Source organism: Panthera onca, chromosome B2 (genome assembly GCF_046562875.1).
Source record: "Panthera onca isolate mPanOnc1 chromosome B2, mPanOnc1 haplotype 2, whole genome shotgun sequence".
Taxonomy (NCBI): Eukaryota; Metazoa; Chordata; class Mammalia; order Carnivora; family Felidae; genus Panthera; species Panthera onca.
Window position 1 is genome coordinate 98,850,929 of NC_138343.1, and position 19,798 is coordinate 98,870,726.

Sequence of the window (19,798 nt, forward strand, 5' to 3'; positions counted from 1 at the left end):
AACCTCCATACTGTTTTCCACAGTGGCTGTACCAGTTTGCATTCCCACCAACAGTGCACGATCGTTCCTTTTTTCCACGTCTTCGCCAACACCTGTTGTTTCTTGAGGTTTTGATTTTAGCCATTCTAACAAGCGTGAGGTGATATCTCATTGTGGTTTTAATTTACAGTTCCCTGATGATCAGTGATGTTGAGCATGTCTTCAAGCGTCTGTTGACCATCTGGATGTTTTTGGAGAAATGTCTATTCATGTCTTTTGCTCATTTTTCATCAGATTATTTGTTTTTTTGGTACATTCTGTATATCTTGTTATTAACCGACTGACTTTATTCTGTTTCTCACATCTTCTCTCTGAAATGTTTTCTCTTATTTACTGAAGGACATCAGGAAATAGAATGGCCACAGATTCATTGTGTAAAATAATTATATCTGATCTATCAGTGGTAGGATTTAATAAAGTTAACATGCATACAAGGTCAGGAATCTCCTCTAAAAGAAGATGGTCTTTATAATGTCCCTGTTGATAGTTCCACAGATTATAGTTCCTAGTCACTTATATCAGATTTGCTAGTATTCGGTGGTACCTTTCCTTTCTCTTTCTGTAATCCTCATCTGTGTCTTTATGCTGTTGTAGTTGTTATCTTCTTTATGAATTAGTTTCTTGTGCTAACGTTTCTTTTCCAAAAAGTAATTGACGAAGAAAACTTTGAATTTTACAACAAATTTAATAATCACGTCTTTAGACATCAGCACATTCTCTTTTTTTTCTTTCTTTGCAGTTAGAATTCTAATTCCTCCTTTTATTTCTTACAGAATTTGTTTTAAGTTCTGAACAAATTTTTCTGTCCTATCTACCATTAACTTCCATTATTATAAGATAGGATTAAAGAAGGTTAAGGGGAGCCTGGGTGGGTCAGTCAGTTAAATGTCTGATTCTTGATTTCGGCTCAGGTCATGATCTCACGGTTTGTGGGTTCAAGCCCTCCATCGGGCTCCGTGCTGACAGTGTGGAGCCTGCTTGGGATTCTCTCTCTCTTCTCCTTCTCTCTCTCAAAATAAATAAATAAACTTCAATAAAACTTTTAAAAAAAGTTTTTAAAGGTTAAGAAAACAGTATCACGTGAAATACTATGTATTCAGTGATGATTTTTAACAAAAGTTATTTTCATAAAAAAAGAATATAAACAAATTTTAAAACTTTTAGGAAAGAGAGAAGAAAAAGGTTACCTATAACCTCACTATACTAAAATATCTACTTTTAGCATTATGATCTTTATCCCTTCAAGTTACTCTATACTGTAATCATTCTATAGTGAAAAATTTGCATCTCACCTTCTTATTCAGTGTTCTATCATCAGCATTTCCCAGTGTTAATTTATAACCCCAGTTTGTCATTTTTAAGACCTCGGTAGTATCCATTGATGGGCTCTATCATAATTTACATAATTTATTCTAATGTTGGAAATTTGCTTTTTTCTAATTTTTAGGGAGTGATGCAAACTGATTCACTGTGTATTAGTTTAGAGTTTTAGTAAAGATAGTATTTATCACAATACATTCTCAGAAACTGGTTTTGAAGAGATTGTCATGTGTTAGGTTATATTTCATCATGACAAGGTTATAATTAACAGTGTTCAAAAACTTAGACTGTATACTTCTGAAATCACCTAGAAGAGTTGGACTCTTCCAGTCCAATAAAATGGTTATAAATGCATTTGTACCCATAAAGGATCCCATGTAAATATGAAGTATGTGTGTGTGTATATGTGTGTATAGCACATAAAAATCAATTTTATTACATCATGAATTTATTATTATATTCTAGCCTGTATGAAACAGACTTTTAAAGACTTTGTTTTCTTTAGAGAGGACTTAAGCAATAATTTAGATAGCTAAAACTACTTTAAAACAAAACAGAAAAGAAAATGTCCAATTAAGCTTATACTGATACCTATTTTCCTTCTTAAATTATCCTATAGTAAGAATATTTATTTATTTATTTATTTATTTATGTTTATTTATTTTTGAGAGAGAGAGAGAGAGAGAGAGAGCGAACAGGAGAGGGGCAGAGAGAGGGAGACACAGAATCTGAAGCAGGTTCTAGGCTCTGAACTGTCAGCACAGAGCCCAATGTGGAGCTTGAACTCAGAAACCGGGAGATCATGACCTGAGGCTAAGTCAGACACTTAACCAACTGAGCAACCCAGGCGGCCCCTATAGTAAAAACATTTAAAACTAAGTTGGCTTAGATCTGGGTTCAAAAATGGACTTGGGGCTATCCTATATTAGGCAGCCTGGAATAAATGAAGTAGCCGATTGCTAAACAAATTATGGTCTGTCTCCTTTGTGATAATCTTAGAACCAAGGACAGTTTGCTTGAACTTAAATTAATAAACAAGTTAAACAGCCTCAGGTTTAGCAATTTCTCTTTTCTTTACCCCTAAGTATTCAGCAAGTATAGCTTCTGTTAACTTAAAAGTCGTCTTATTTTCTCATCAAAAGGTCTCGTCTAATTTCAGATCGTAATTCCTATCTGTTTTCTCTCACCCTTCTACATGGATTGTAAGGCTAGGAGACCTTTCTGTTACCTTCCCTCATTTGCAAAGTACCAGGGAGCAGATCTTCTCACACCTTGTACTAGTGTTATTTCTGAGACATAAAGGAGATGGCATGTGACTTCAGTTTTACATGTCTCGAATATATCACTGTACAACCTGCTGGGCTAGAGAACAAACATTGATCCTACTTCTCTTCCCATTTTTAAATGGTTGTAGCAATGTTATAATCTAAATGTATTCTTCCTGGAAGATTTCTATTGTACTCTACATTTTATTTATCACAAGACCTGCCTGTAGAGTCTGTATCAGTGTAGATAGGCTGTTACTTTAGCATCCTTTTATGGTATTTCTCCTGATTTCATCTCTCAGTGGTTTGTGTGAATTCTTTTGTCTTATTTTCCTCCCTTTTCCTTCCAGGTTCTTGGCCTGCTCCCGGGCTAGTCTTAACTTGGGGCTTCTCAGTGAGGTTTCAGACTTCTTTTGGTCCTCCTGTTACCCACAATTTCCTCCACATCAGTCTATGGAAGTGGAAAATAGAATTTAAAATAAACACCTTTAGTTTTACCATAGTCATTATTTTTTTAACTTTTTTTTTAATGTTTATTTATTTTTGAGAGAGAGAGATAAGAGTGTAAGCAGAGGAGGGGCAGAGAGAGACAGGGAGACACAGAAGCTGAAGTAGGCTTCAGGCTCCAAGCTGTCAGCACGGAGTCCGACGCGGGGCTCAAAGTCACGAACTGTGAGATCATGACCTGAACTGAAGTCGGATGGGTAACCGACTGAGCCACCCCAGGTGCCCCTACCGTAGTCATTATTAACTAAGCTTTCATTTTAGTATCAGAAACTCTTCATTAACCTTTTTAAATGATTTTGTAAAATACTCTGCTGAAGATGTATAATTTGTGCAAACATTCCTTGTGTCATTTAGATTTAAATTGGTTCTAATTTTCACTATTAAAACTGTGATGTAAAAATAAATGTAGTGATGTATATCTTAAAGTGCAGTAAGATGCTTTTTAAATTGTAATTTTAAATTATCTTTGTAAATATCTTTGTGCATAAAACTTTATGGGTTTTTTTCATTTTCTTAAGATGAATTCCCAGGGGTAGTTCTAAGAATATAAATGTTTTTGGTGTTTTTTTAAATTTTTTTTTCAGTGACACTTTCCCTTGCTTTACTATTTTTTATCTTTTTTCTGCTTTTGAAATAGGCTTTTAATTACAAGATATCAAACTACACTCACAAATACCAGCCATTGGCACACTGTGGAGAAGCTCACAAGCAGGGACAGATAGCAGTGGCAGGAAGTGGGAAATGATTGGAGCAGTGGTTACAAATGTTCACAGGAAGCTAAACCTATACAACAGGTTGTGCCCTAATGTTAGCACAAGTTAGACTAGTCACTACCATGGTCGGTGGCCTTGGTGTGTTTGGGTTCAGATTCTACATGGTAATACAGTTTCTTCCAGTTGAAAGTTCTTGGCTTGCACCAATCACAGTGTGACCAGAGGGCACCAGACCAGTCTATTTGATTTTTTTTTTTTAACGTTTTATTTATTTTTGAGACAGAGAGAGACAGAGCATGAACGGGGGAGGGGCAGAGAGAGAGGGAGACACAGAATCGGAAGCAGGCTCCAGGCTCTGAGCCATCAGTCCAGAGCCCGACCGCGAGATCGTGACCTGAGCTGAAGTCGGACGCTTAACCGACTGAGCCACCCAGGTACCCCCAGACCAGTCTACTTGGTTTTCAGTATACTGTCATAGACCCGATAGATGTACCGAGAGACTTCAGCAGCTCTGTGCTTCAGCGCCAGTGTATAATTTCGGTGTCCTGGCTGGATATGTAGCTCAGCCAAAATCCAAATGCCATTAGTGAGCTTTAGGGATCGGTACAGCATGTCCAGCCCACATTCCTCTTGGCAATCATATAAAAATTATTGTTTTGCAATTTGCTGGAAACAGTGTCAGCCTTTAAATGACATTCCTTAAAGTTCATTGAGCCGAAGTTCATTTTCATTGGGGATATCCTTCCATGTTGCAAGGGAGACCTGGCGCTCCATTTTGCCATCTTCTAGACAAAGCACGTTGAGTAGGACGAGGCAGCTGAAGTAGAAGACATCAGTCTTGTTTTTCACAGCCACCTACAGGTGATTCAGAGGTTCCATCTTCATGACCGGGCCCAAGGTGTGGAGAGGCAAGGAGACATCAATACTCTGATTTGGCATCAGTGGTGTATGGGTAGCCAGAGGAGTGCTGGGGATGACACCAAAGCTATTCTTGTTAAACTGGATTGCAAAGTCTGTCATGTGCTGCAGAGCTTTGTTGGTGAAGTTCATTTCCATATAGATGTTTCCTTGGCAGTGAATAAATGTTCCAGATGTCTCCCAAGCCTTTAGCTTTTATTTTACTTCAGGCAACCAGGCAGTCTTAGAAGCCACCTATCCACCAGGTGCCATGCCTATCCCCGTGGAGAACTCAAATAGGTCATTCAGACCACTGTTGACCAAAACAGGAATAGGAGAAGAAGCAAAGGTTGTGGGCACTGATGATGGGATGGAGGGTTGTCCCACCAGACTATGTAGTCCTCCTTCTAACAGGTTTACTCTCATGTGCCGGGAGGACACCTGTGGCACATTGAGTGGGGAACCAAGGTCAAGGATTATCAAATCCTGTGTTGCGAAACTCAAGACTTGCTGTACCAGCTCGCTCCTGTGTTTCTGATGGTTTCTTGAGAAACAGCCTCACTATGGCATCAAGCAGAGTGAACTGCACCCGGGTGCTTTTCATCATGAAAACTCTCCAGGAAGCTCTCCTGTAACTCATCTGTTGTCAGTTCTCTCAGCTTATTCTCCCACAATCCAAATTGTAGCTGCTCAAGCAACTGGTTCATCCAGTGAGTCTAAAGTTCGTGCACAGAGTGGTAATGATACTTTCATACTTGTTGGGTATTTGTGGAACATGTCCCTGATGACAACAGTTACCTTTTGGACTACATAATTTACTTTGGTCTGGATGCAATCAAGCAATGTGCTCACACGGCACTCAGCAGATGTCTCCACTTTGATGGCACACCGTACAGTCGCCCACACAGCTTTGCAAACAAAGTTAACATCCCCTTCTTTGGCATATTCCTTGAATTCTGCCAGAACCTGAGCAGTGTTGGCTTCAGCATATTGTAGTAGTCAGAGTCCTTGGGTAACAACTCTAGAAACTTCATTAGGACTCTTAACACTGAAAGCACCAATGCTGAGTTGGCACGAGATAGCTGGGGAGTTAACATGCTCACACAGCTGCTCTGAGCCTCCCGGTCATCTTTAGGGTTGTAATTAGGCAGTCCAAGATGAAAATCTGGCCCCATTCAGTGCACTTACTTGTGCTGTCAGCCGCTTATTCATGTTCTTTGGGTTCAGATCAAGTAGGTTGCTGTTTGGGTGAGATTCACTGATTTCCGATAATGCTGCTGTAGCATTAGCTACCACCATTGGTGGTGAATCTGCTATTTGAATCTGCTATGAGGTCCAGCAGAGAATCCGGAAATCCCTGATCTTCCACCATTTGGGCATTGATATCATGGTGTTCTGCCACACAGACTGCTGCTTGTTTTCTAAACATGCGGATCTTCATCCTTCAAGCACTTGCGGAGGGACTCGCAGGGATCTTCTATAATTTTGTCCACCCAGGTGCACCCCATGATCCTGACTGTGAAAGCCCGAATTAGACGATTGGAATCTTCACAGTCCTTCACGAAGCTGTGGATAGCCATGATGGTCATGTCTGGCTGACTGCTGGCATAGTTCATCAAATAGAGATACACAAGATTCTTTAATTCCACATTGTCTGTTTGCGTACTTTACTACATCTGGAAAGAGAGAGCTAATATCCTGGGCCATAGTCATGGAAACAATCGCTTTCTTCATAGCCTCCTTCCTCTTTTCTTTCTTTTCATTGTTGACTTTAGCCTTCAACTCAAAGACTTCTCTTTTATTGGTTGTGAAATACTTGGAGTCAGTGATGGTGTTGGATCTTTAATGTGCACCGGAGGCAAGGGTGGGAGTGTGGTGGCCAGAGAGCACGGTCCGAGTGGTGTTGTAATGGTTTCCTGCACATCACCAAATATAAGTGTCTCTAAAGGTTTTGTTATATGTTGTCAAATTGCTATCCAAAAGAATCCTAACTCATACTGCCACCACCACATGTAAAAGTCCTATTTCTCTTTACCCAAGATCTGTATGATTGTTTTTCCTTTATTTATTTGATAGTAAAAATATATCTCTTTATTTTTATTTTTTCTTGTAGACCACTAGTGAGGTTGAAGGTTTTTCCATAAATTTGTGACGATTCTTTTGCAGACTGTATCTTATTTATACATTGGTATATTAGTATTAATAATCTTAAGGATCTACTAATAAGGTTGGTATTGTTAGAGCTACTTCAGACAGACTACAGAGGAAGAAAGTAGGCATTAACTGTATTAAAAGCATAAAAAGGAAAATGAACTTTAGAAAGACAGATGAGAATATCTCAGAACTGAAATGCAGACATATTCAAACTTACTTGAGCCATAGGATGATAGAAATCTAATTAGACTAAAATTCTGTAGTGTTAGAGTTATATCTTGCTCTATCACTTGATTGGCTTCTAGTAGGGTATATAGCTAAATATTTAACTTCTCTTATTTGTGAAGGGAAAATATTATTGTCCCTTAATTACCTGGGGTGGGAAGCAGTAGTGGTAATGGTGATAATCGCAGTAAAGATTTATTTTACCATAGATGACGTGCAAAAGGAAGAGAGCATGAATTCCTGTCCCAGAAACAAGACTATGGCCAAATGAGTTGGGGATTGGTGCTTACACAGATATCACAGGAAGGACCGGGGATCTCCCTTTCTTCTCTGCCTCCCCCTCCCTTCCTCCAAACCCATAATGCAATGTCGTTGGTATAGACATAACTCTCCAACAAAATAGAATTACATTCTAGATAAATTTTTATGATTGAGATGGGGATTTTTAACATCAGATATGTTGGTATAAATTTTGTATGAGCCTTATAAAGTCTCATTTTAAAAATCCCTTACAGAACACCGTTCTGTATGTCAAAGAGATGAGAGATAAAATAACTCATGGGATTTGAACCTGTGATTTCAGAGATTCTACTCCAAAGCTGCTTTTCTGTCATCAAGCTTTCTCCTCTGGCTAAGAACATATTTTAATACTGAAAAAACTATGCAAATGAGCTAATAGCCAAGGTGGATGTTTCTATTTAGCATATCATGAGGATGAGTTGAACACCTATATCCTTAGTTTGTTTGAAAAGTATGTTTAATGACAAATCTCTTTCTGTTCCCCAAAAGAAGTTCTCTTTAATCTTCAGCTGGAAAATTAAAGTGTCAACTTTATCCACTAGGATGTACCCCTTAAAAAATTGGCTAATACTTTTATATATTTTATGATTATTCATGCAAGTCATAGGCCATAAACTGATTAATGATCTAGCTCTCTTTTATAAATTTGCTAGATTATTGCTAAAACTAATTTCACCATTTATCATGCTATAGCACCCCCACTTAAGGAAAAATTGATTTGAGTTCATATAGATAGATTTCTTTCCTTAAGTTCCCAAAGACCACTGAAGACTACATTTATATATATACTAGCTACATACTTCCATCACTTTTTTTTTTTTTTTTTTTTTTTTTTGAGAGAGAGGGAGAGCAAGCCAGGGAGGGGGACAGAAGGAGAGAGAGAGACACACACACACAGAGAGAATCTCAAGTAGGCTCCATGCTTAGCACAGAGCCTAATATGGGCCTCAATCCCACGACCCTGAGATCATGACCTGAGCCAAAATCAAGAGTCAGACACTCAACCAACTGGTCAGTCACCCAGGCGTCCCACTTTCATGACTTTTTGAAGCATTGTATTCACATGCTAGTAGATATTCTTACTTTTCTTACCAAGGAAACATACATAGTGATTTATGAAGTAGAAATGTATTATTTTAAAATTGAGAAACAAAACTGTCTTTCCTGAGAATAGCATTTTCAAAATAATAGCTAGATTTTATATAATTCTTCTTAGTCTCTTCTTTTTTAAATTACTTAATAGTTTATATAATTTGATAAGCTAAAGCCATGTCTTATCTATTACCGAAAACAAAAAGGAAATGGTTTCTAAGCTTCTGAACGTGTGATGTACATATATTTTTAAGATCTTAGAATTTAAGACTAAAGTTTGATATCTTGGCCAGAGAGACTGTTAATAATGTAATGACAGAATGCTAAATTCATCCTATAAGAATACTTTTTACTCGACTGAAGTCATGCATGGTCCCCCCTGAGATTTGGGTTAATTGTTCTAAAAGGAACATAGCTCAGGAAAGAGGGATTTGGTCCTAAGTTAAAGAGACCATTTCAACATCTAGGAAGGAAAATGTGAAATGAGTGTATTTGTATAGTAATAAAATAAACTATAAATGACAAAAATGGAGTCCATAATATGTACTTTCTTCCTTTTCAGGTTATGCATTAGACCCTTCATTAGATAATCACCAAGTGTCTACTAAATATATTGGTTCTGTAGAAGAAGCTGAAAAAAATCAAGGTAATTTATTCAAATTTATTTAAAATATTTAATATCAAGTATATATGTATGTGTCTATATCTATGTATACATACACTTATGATTACTGTCTTGCAAATTGACTTTCAGCAGTAAGAAAAAACTAGTGTTTTATTAGGTTGGTTTTATTTTAAGCTGAGACAACACAGTGATATTTTAGAGCAGTATCATTTAGAACTATTATAGTTTAGAGCTTGTTTTTGCCACTCAACTAGGTGTGCAACCTTGTAGGGAAGATGTTGGTACCTATTATTCTGGGTTGTGATGAGCACTAGGCACAGTGCCAACCATGTAGAAATCATTCAATAAATTATAATTAATGTGTAGCTAATCTTGGCAATTTATTTCTCAACACTAACGTCAAGCTCCGTTTTTACAGAGCAGAACAAATTTTATTATACATTGTCTGTAAAGATTATCTTTAAAGGTTTGAAGGCTGAGTTTGAATATGTGTTTTAGAATATATATTTGTGCAAATTTTCATTTTGTACTTACAAGACAAAGTGTCATATTCTAAATGCTAACTTCTCACAAAGCTCATCATTGGAATCTTACCCATAAAATATGCTCATTAGAAAAAGAATATGGTTGTACGAGGACTTCTAGTTAGTAGCTACAGACCCTATATCATATCATCCAGCTACGTTATTGTTAAAATAGAATTTTAACAAGCTTTTGTTGTAACATGCAACCTGAAGGAAACTGATTTGAATTAATATAGGTAAGCTTTTTTAAGTTAGACCTCTACAAGCCGTATCTTTTATGTAGTTAGATTGCGACTGTGACCCATAAACCTTTTCCAATTTAGTGCCAGCACCCAGAGTGCCACCTCCTACTGATCAAATCAGAACCTCAACCAGAAACACCCTCTTTCCTCCTTTCTTTTTAATTCTAAGATTTATGATTTAGAGGTCAAGTTTAGATTGAGATCACTTGGAAGAATACCAGATTCTTGTGAAACCTTGTTTAATTAATATTGTTGAATTACAAGTGAATCAAAATTATTAATTTCCTAATGTAATTTAACCTAATTCAGTTTTTAAATGATAAATTTTAATTTATTCTTGCTTTCAAAAGTAGCTTTATCATTATTTAGCAATATTAAATTGCTGGATTTCTTTCAAAAAGTGGTAAAATCTACTGATCTAGGTCCATGATTCATTAAAAGGATTGTGTATCATTGTAGGATTACATAGCTGAGTCTTTTCTTTAAATAGATGAGGATTTGCAAAATATTGGGAACAGTAGGAAGCTTCTCTTCCCAGAAGGTTGAGTCTCTTTTTGTATGCCATGAGTTGGTCTCTCTGGCAGATTCATATAGATTTTATTTTGTGTTTTTAAATAAATCTTTGGGCACTTGAACAATCACTTTTCTTTAGCCATACAAAGTAAAAACATATATGCTCTATATATGTATTTATATAAATGCTGTTTCTTTAAAAAATATCCATGTTTGTAATCTCTTTTTAAATGTAGGTTTAACTGTGTTTGAAACTGGTCAGAAAAAAATAGAAAAAAGAAAAAAGTTTAAAGAAAATGATGCATCTAATATTGATGGTTTCTTGGGACCATGGGCAAAATATGTGGATGAAAAAGATGTAGCCAAACCCTCAGAAGTAAGTTTTGATGTTTTTCATTGCCAATTCAGGTAGATGCTGTGTGTCTATGAAGGATAGCTATGTTAATAAACTTGAGATTTCCTTAGAGAACCAAATGATGACTCATTAGAATTTCCCTGCCATGGCTGAGAAAATACACTAAGATTTTTAAATTTTTCTTGGGAATATTTTTTTAAGTTTATTTATTTATTTTGAGGGAGAGAGAGAGAGCATGAGCAGGCAAGTGGCAGAGAGGGAGAGAGAGAATCCCAAGCAGTCTCTGCACTATCAGCACAGAACCTGACTTACGGGGCTCGATTCCACAAACTCTGAGATCATGACGTGAGCCGAGATCAAGACTCAGACGCTCAACCGACTGAGCCACCCAGGTGCCCTGGGAATATTTTTATTTATCCTTTTTCTGATATATTTTCTTCCGTATTTTTTTAAATACCTTTTTGGTTTTTTATTTTATTTCATTTTTGTTGAGATAGACAGAGCATGAGTGGGGAAGGGGTAGAGAGAGAGGGAGACCCAGAATCCGAAGCAGGCTCCAGGCTGCAGGCTCCAGGCTCCGAGCTGTCAGCACAGAGCCCGACACGGGGCTTGAAATCATGAGCCATGAGATCATGATCCGAGCCGAAGTCGGACGCCTAACCAGCTGAGCCACCTGGGCACCCTGATTTTCTTCCATATTTTTAATTAAAATACAATATTGAACAATTTTTAAGAAAAGTTAAAATTTAATAAAAGTTGATAATGCTGTTAAACTATTGTGGTAGGTGTTCTTCTGATACTAGATATTCAGAGAGTAATGTGAGTATCTAGAATACTAAATTAGCCTTTCTATGATTTTAGGATTGATGATGGGTTTTATTTATTAACATATTTAAAAATTTTAATAATTATCTATATTTTAAAATAATAATACCATGAAGTTTATAAAATAAAACTATAGACCCCTATCTGCCCCTTCCCCCTTCCAAATCCTACTGTCTCTATGGGCCAGTGACTCTTGTAGGTCTTAGGGATATAGCAGTGGACAAGATCAAGAAAATCCTGTCCTCATGAAGCTTATGTTCTAGCTGTATCTTTCATCTATGTATCTCAATTATATACATATGCTGCTTTTTATTTACATTAGACATCATCTGTTGACGTCTTTGTTATTATAGATAGGGACTTATTACTACCCCACCTTCCTTCCACTGCTCCTCCCATAAAAGTTGTCACAGATCTGTAGTCATTGCTTATATGCTTATGGCTTAGTAAAAGCTGTCATTACTGGAGAACAACATTATGTCCTAAAACTGAGTTTCCTTTACAGTAGTAGATTTTCTAATTGCTTTGTCTTTTCACTTACATAATTAGCATAACACATTAAATTTGCTTCTAGGTGTTCCAGAAGGATGGGTTTTGTATAAAATGATTTTAAAAGTATCAACTAGTACCTTTTATTTGTTAATGTCATTTTGTAATCTGTCAAAGAGTTGAGATTGTTATCCGAGAGACATACTTATAGCTATTGCTTCACCAAAAAGTGGACCTCATCATAAAGTATTTATAATCAGCCTTGGGCAAGGTGGGGTTCTAAAGCATCCATTTTAAAGTTCACTTCTTAATTTCCTTAGGAAGAACAAAAAGAATTAGATGAAATCACGGCCAAGAGGCAGAAAAAAGGCAAACAGGAAGAAGAGAAACCTGGGGAGGAGAAGACAATCTTACATGGTAATATATTTTTTATGCTTCTTCATTTTTATGATAAACTTTCAGATATCTACTCTGTTCTCTGTTCATATAGTATCAATTGCCCTTATTAATCAGCTGCTGTGCTTCACTGTATTAAGAATAATTGTATTTGTTCGCATCTCGAAGAAATTATACCAGACTCTTCTGTATTCTAATAAAGGAGAGAAAATAGCATGATTAATGATTGCCACAGATGATTCTTCGAAGTGCTAGTGAATTTTTAAAAATGGCAGATAGGGGCGCCTGGGTGGCTCAGTCGGTTGAACGTCCGACTTCAGCTCAGGTCATGATCTCACAGACCGTGAGCTCGAGCCCCACGTCGGACTCTGGGCTGATGGCTCAGAGTCTGGAGCCTGCTTCCGGTTCTGTGTCTCCCTCTCTGTCTGCCCCTCCCCCGTTCATGCTCTGTCTCTCTCTGTCTCAAAAATAAACGTAAAAAAAAAAAAAAAAAAAAAAAAATTAAAAATGGCAGATAAAGAAGAGGTCTGAATTGTCCACAATCTATTGTTTCCTCAGAACAGACTCTTGCTCCAGTCATTTTAACTTTTTGTTTTTAACCCAAGCCAGATACTCTCCAGATATCCTCCTAATTCATAATTGTTACTAAATTATACTTTACAAGAAAAACTTTTTTTTTCATGTGAATGGACTGGAGATTAAAATTCTTATACTAATTTTGATATGTGGAAGGAAATGCCTATTTCCTTTACATCAGGAACTATAGTCCAAAATGAATTATAAGTATTCTCAAATGTACCTGGTTCATTAATAATTAGTTACCTTTGGAAAATTATGTAGTGATTAGCAAACTGTAAGGAATAATTTAGTACTGATGTATTGGTTATTCTAACATTGATCACATATCAAATATTTAGGTTTGATGAGGCCATATTCGATTTCTCAAACTCCCGTTTTCTGGAGTTTTCTCTCCAAGGAGTCTGTTGAGTACTGTGGTGCTTGCAGCCATAATAAATGTAACAGCCCACATCTATTGAGGACTATTCTGTGCCAGGCATGCCGCTAAATGTTTTATATATACTATGCCATTTAAGTGCCACCAGTGACTTCACTGTAAACTTTATGTTGAAAGTGGAGAAGAGAATGGAATAGGAACCTGGAAGGGCATAAAAGAGGAAAACAGGGAAAAAGGGTAGTTGATATTTTTAACTTCTTTTTTTATCCTGGTTTGCTTCTGAGTCTTTGCCAGTGACTCACAAGGCTCAAGTATTATCTTTTCTTCCCTCGCTGTAATTATGCTGCAGTGAAGTCTTTTTTATATCATTAAAATGTATAACTAAATAAAAGAAGTATAGATCTTATTTAAAGGTCTGATAGTCTCTGGGTATTTAGAAATTCCAAAGTATTACCTCTAATTGTAAACAATAGCAGTGACTTCAAGAACTAAATTTTAGCTGACTCTTGGTCTTAATTTCATCAGAATGTTAGTACCTAAACCTTAATAGGGAACAATATCCCTATGAATAAAATGTTACCAGGGGTGCCTGGGTGGCTCAGTCGGCTGGGTGTCCGACTTCAGTTCAGGTCATGATCTCACAGTCTGTGAGTTCGAGCCCCACGTCGGGCTCTGTGCTGACAGCTCAGAGCCTGGAGCCTGCTTCAGATTCTGTGTCTCCCTCTCTCTCTGCCCCTCCCCTGCTCATGCTCTGTCTTTCTCTGTCTCAAAAATAAATAAAAAAACGTTAAAAAAATTTTTTAAAAAATGTTATCATTTAAGGTTATAGATTTTATGACTGTAGCTTATATTTGTTCACTGCTTTCCTTTGTTTTCTTATTTCAGTTAAAGAAATGTATGACTACCAAGGCAGATCCTATCTTCACATACCTCAGGATGTTGGTGTTAATCTGCGGTCTACTGTGCCACCTGAGAAGTGTTATCTTCCCAAGAAACAAATTCATGTGTGGTCTGGACATACGAAGGTAAGCAAAGTGGTCATATGGATTGGCCATGACATCACATTCATAATTGGTGTCCTATCCCCTTATGGGTAACCCAAGCCTTTCCCCACATATTCCTGCCCAATCTGCTTTTTTCTGGAACCACAGCAGTGAATAATGGGTTGGTAGTGGCACTAAGACCTCAGTAATGTTGCCTTAGCTCTTGGGATTATCATGCTTAAGAGAAGATTAGATGGTTTCTGGTTTATAAACCATGATAATATTTAAACTGATGCAGAGACAAGATACTTGAAACTTTTGATGTTGATATTCTTGGTCATCTGCACTATTCCAACTGATAATTTTCCAGCTCCTAGCAAAGAGCAAAGGAACTGAATAAAAGTAGGAAGAGGAGAGAGAGCATTAGCAACTTGATTGACTAAGAATTCCCTGGGGTGAGAAAGTCAGTATTAAAGGTCAAAAAACAAATCTTCAAAAGCTTAGTGTCAATAAGGGCTGCTCTTGGACTACTAACAAAGGTTATTCTGGGGCATGATTTTTGGAATTAAGAAAAACAGTAAATTAGGTTGCTTAAAAATATATCATACTTTCCTTGTTTCACTTTAGCGGACATTAGACTCCTTCTGATTGATAACTGTAATACCTTTTTATAGGGTGTCAGTGCTGTCAGATTGTTTCCTCTCTCTGGCCATTTATTGCTGTCTTGTTCCATGGACTGTAAAATTAAGGTGAGTTTTCAGTAACAGAGTAGGAGTGCTGCAATGCTAGTGCTTTGGTTAATGCTGTCTATTCGGTTAATTATAAATAAATTTGGGTTTGCTAGGCAACTAGAGGCTAATTATTTTCTCTTAGGCCCCATGAATGCAGCCATTTATGAATTGCTTCCAAACATGTTGATTCAAATATGGCTCTGTGGTCCAACTGTCTAGGCTCATTTGTAAGCTTAGATAACTGATTAGGATGTAATCAATCACTTTGGCTTTAGATATATAAATATTTAATCACTAATAATGTATTTTTATAGGGGCTTTGGATACGTAACAAATATGAGTTCATTTGTTCCTCAGGACCTTATGAGGTAGAGAGGACACATGATAGAAATCCCATTTCAAAAAGTAGGTAACATAATTCATCCTTTTTCTTATAAATGCAAGTAGACACCAAGTAGCAGAACTGCTCCCAGCCTCTTCTCTCAGGTTGTACCGTCTTGGGAAGCTCCACTTTAAGGTTAAGTTTCAGCTATAGAGTATGTGGGGAAAAAGCTCAGTTGCCAGAGCATATCAACTTGAACATGGGAGAAGCCTTTTTAAAACTAAAATCTGAAAGAATAGTGCTCTTTTTTGTGTCTTCTGTGTCTGCATTATTATGATGGTCAAGACATATCAGCCCTCTAGTACTCTTGAGGCTTAGAAAGTTGAATCATTAAAATTGTACTCTGTGTAAACAACTCAATGATATGTGAAGGTAGCTTTTCTTGATGAGGGCAGTCATTTAGGCAACTGTCTCTACTCAATAGCTTAAAATGACAGGCTAACAGTTTGGAGTAAAAAAACCTTGTTTCCTTTAACTTTCACTTCATACAAACTATATTAAGATTAAGGTCTTTCTGACCAATTGAAAAAACATAGAGTTCAATTTACTTCATTTCCTAAGCATTTTTTAGGTACCTAATATGTCAACAGGCCAAGACTAAAAATATATTAAGACCCTCTCCATGGGGCGCCTGGGTGGCTTGGTCGGTTAAGTGTCTGACTTCGGCTCAGGTCATGATCTCACGGTCCGTGAGTTCAGTCCGTGAGTTCGAGCCCCGCGTCGGGCTCTGTGCTGACAGCTCAGAGCCTGGAGCCTGTTTCAGATTCTGTGTCTCCCTCTCTGCCCCTCCCCTGTTCATGCTCTGTCTCTCTCTGTCTCAAAAATAAATAAACGTTAAAAAAAATTTAAAAAGTTTAAAAAAGACCCTCTCCCTGCCCTTAGGGTGATCATTTCTTTATGATGTAAATGATGCTTATAGAACCTGGCATAAGGTGCTCTGTTTTCAAAGAGGAAGCACACTTCAGTAGGAGGGTAACTAAGTAAAGGGGATGGCGGGGGTGGGGAGTGTAGGGAGTGGAGCAGGTCCAAAAAGAGTGAATAGGATGCATAGGCATGGCGTGTGCTGAACACTGTAAGTTTGTGGTTTCTGGAGTCTCGAATCTGAGAGATACAGAGTGGCAACAGTCATAGGCCAAGGACCAGGTAGGTCCTGGAAGTCCTTTGCCTGGTATGCTGCGGGAACTGAGAGTTTATGCTGTTGGCACTGGGTGGCCAGGAAGTGCTGTTTTAGAACACTAGTAACATTACCAACGGTTTGATTTGAGGTAGGCAAGAATAAAGGTAGTTTTGAAGCTATTGTATTAATTCACTTTAGATGTGATGAGAATTATTAGCCTATTATAGTGTAGATCATCATTTCCATATAGCTTCTATAATATTTTGTGGCTTCAGTAAGTTCCAAAAAAATGAAATACATTTGGTAAGGACCAAAATGTTATAAACATGGCAGTTTTTAATAGTATTTAATTCTTCCAGAAGTAGCTCATAATATTACATAAAAGTTTTCATCATAGAAAATATATCAAATACAGAAAAGAACAAGAAGTGAAAGTCACTTTTATTAGCTCCATCTATGTTTTCTTGATATTTTGGTGTATCTTTCAGTGTCAGATTTCAAATTTGTGTGTGTGTGTGTGTGTATGGTTCAAATGTTGCAACATAGACTAACAGCTCTAAGCAACATGTTCCCTTAAATATAATGCCTTTGGTTAAATCCCCTGTACACACATGTATGCACACACATAGCCAGCATACGACTGTTGTTATTGATTGAAACTTGTCATTTTACCCAAGTCTTCTATTAAATTTAATTTCTCTGTGTTCTTTTCCCCCAGCTATGGGAGGTTTATGGAGACAGGCGCTGTCTACGAACATTTATTGGTAATACTTCTTTTATCTCTGGCTATAAATCTGTTTGGAAAGACCTTTTTTTTTTTTTAATGTTTATTTTTAAGAGAGAGAGAGAGAGAGAGAGACAGCATGAGTAGGGGAGGGGCAGAGAGAGAGGGAGACGAGAGACACAGACTCTGAAGCAGGCTGTCAGCACAGAGCCCGACACGGGGCTTGAACCCAGGAACCACAAGAACATGACCTGAGCCAAAGTCGGACGCTTAACCGACTGAGCCACCCAGGAGCCCCTGTTTGGAAAGACTTTTTTAAACTAAGATAACATCATTGACAGTAATTTTATTGTACCGATAATGAAGGAAAGTCTTCAAAAACTTGAGCTGAGTCTTGAAGAGGGACTAAGTCCTCCCAAACAGACAAAAAAGGGAACTGAGAAGAAAAGCAAAAGTGGTTTGAGAAAGCATGCTGCTTTGGGGCAGCCAGGTATATTTCGGAATTGCCAGGGTATGGGATATGGTGAGAGATGACAAGCAGACAAAGGAGTGTAACAAGAGGCAAGGCATGGAGGACCTTACATGCTCTTAGTAGGGAGTGCAGAATCGGGGTGCCTGGGTGGCTCAGTTAAGCGTCCGACTTCGGCTCAGGTCATGACCTCACGATTTGTGAGTTCGAGCCCCGCATTGGGCTCTGTGCTGACAGCTCAGAGCCTGGAGCTTGTTTTGGATTCTGTGTCTCCCTCTCTCTTTCTGCCCCTCCCCCACATGTACGCCCACACTCACACTCTCGTGCTCTCTCTCTCTCTCGCTCTGTCTCTCAAAAATAAATAAACTAAATTTTTTAAAAATTAAAAAAAATGAGTGTAGAATCTATCCAGAGGACCTTGGAAAGCCATCCATTAAACAGCTTTTGCAGGAAATTAGCTTAAATAGATTTGAAGTTTATAGAGATCACAGTGACAGTATGGAAGATGTTTTGGTGGGGCAGGCCCGCTGGCAGGGAAATGAATTACAGGGTTATTTCATTGGTCTAGATTAGAAATGCTAAGAGTCTGGACTAAAGCGGCGCATAGAGAGGAAAAACAATCAAGAGTTAAAAATCAGCAGGACTTAGTGGATGTAATTGATAAGAGTGCAGCAGGAATCTAGGGTGACTCCCAGCTGGCTGGGTGAATGGTTGTGCCATTCGCCAAGAGAGGGAACAGAAGAGGATGATGAGGTATCACTTGTTAAGTTTGAGCTGCCTTTGGGATATGGAGATGAAAATTTCCAGTAAGCAATTAGATGGCCAGATGTTGAGCTTTGAAGAGAAGTTAGGAATTGACAGCTACAGCATACAAAAGGTAAGATTGAGTGAACTCCTTGAAGAAGAAAACAAGGCCAAAAAGAGAACAGCTTCGTGGCAAACCTTTCTGGCAGAGAATAGTTTACAGTCTTGGGCAGATTTCATATGAAGGCTGGTTATGTTTCCAGATTTAACTGTACATCATCGAAACACTGTGTAAATCGTAGTGGCTCTGGTTTTAGATTTAAGCGGGAGTCCGTTCTGCAGGCTTTGTTATGATTTTAGGGCCTCACCCCACAAATAAATACTGCCCAAGGTGCCTATAGGAGGACTTGTGGGAAGGCTCTCAGCAGTGTACGGGGGAACAAAATGCCTCCTGTACATTTAGTGGATTTGGTCCCCATCTGTCTCCCCGCCGCTCCCTGGCAGTTTTTCAGTGGAAAACTGAAAATTACCTGCTTTCGGAAGATGGGACTCTTGCTGTAGAAAAGAATGCCTAATTACTGTAGCACATTGCCTGACTAGTTCACTGGTGGTGCTGGTTCAGGGCTGCTGTGTGTGGTTGACAATTTGTGCAGTGCACATTTTGCACAATTGTACTTGTCAGTCTTGGTCATGATGGGGTGGTAAAGAATAGGAAAGTTTCTGCTTTCATGTAGCCACATTTTATTTGTCTCTGTAACTTTCAGAAGAGTTGACTGGCCTGGCAGGATTGATTTCCAAGCAAAGCACTTTAAAATTAATATATTGTCAAAATGCTGTCTTAAAATAGAAATTGATATTTGTTTCAAAAAGGTTTATTAGTCTCAGAGATTCTGAATTCACTTCTGTGAAACTTGGTAATGTGATCACAGAAATCCACAGCTACTGAAGAAGGGCTGTGATTCCGTGAACTTGAGGGTCAGGTCACTTTGTTTCACTTAGTGAGTAATCTGGAGAGCGAACCTCCAACATGTCACTGGTCCCTTCTTTTTCGTTGGCAATAATTGGCCTGTTATGTTTCCTTAAATTCTTGACTGCTTAGTCATCAGTTATGTGTATTACATATTAAAAGATTGCTATGACCAACTTCAAAAAAAAAAAAAAAAAGTTACCCCTTGTCTCTTGGTTCTTACCGAAATGTTATGCCTCAGAAAC

General features: G+C 37.8%; 2 protein-coding genes and 1 pseudogene across 4 annotated transcripts in view; 1 reads left to right on the forward strand and 2 right to left on the reverse strand.

Annotated features, from left to right (window-relative positions):
- The window catches only part of CDC40 (cell division cycle 40), a 60,550-nt gene that overhangs the window by 24,011 nt on the left and 16,741 nt on the right, over positions 1-19,798 (forward strand). Inside the window, exons 4-9 of the mRNA XM_078447207.1 lie at positions 9,075-9,158; positions 10,653-10,792; positions 12,406-12,502; positions 14,322-14,461; positions 15,094-15,168; positions 17,368-17,413. Coding sequence (XP_078303333.1) covers positions 9,075-9,158; positions 10,653-10,792; positions 12,406-12,502; positions 14,322-14,461; positions 15,094-15,168; positions 17,368-17,413 — 582 coding nt within the window. The remainder of the gene's footprint in view (positions 1-9,074; positions 9,159-10,652; positions 10,793-12,405; positions 12,503-14,321; positions 14,462-15,093; positions 15,169-17,367; positions 17,414-19,798) is intronic.
- The window catches only part of METTL24 (methyltransferase like 24), a 174,950-nt gene that overhangs the window by 21,874 nt on the left and 133,278 nt on the right, over positions 1-19,798 (reverse strand). The window lies entirely within an intron of this gene.
- Positions 4,226-7,734, reverse strand: LOC144616292 (AP-2 complex subunit beta pseudogene; annotated as a pseudogene).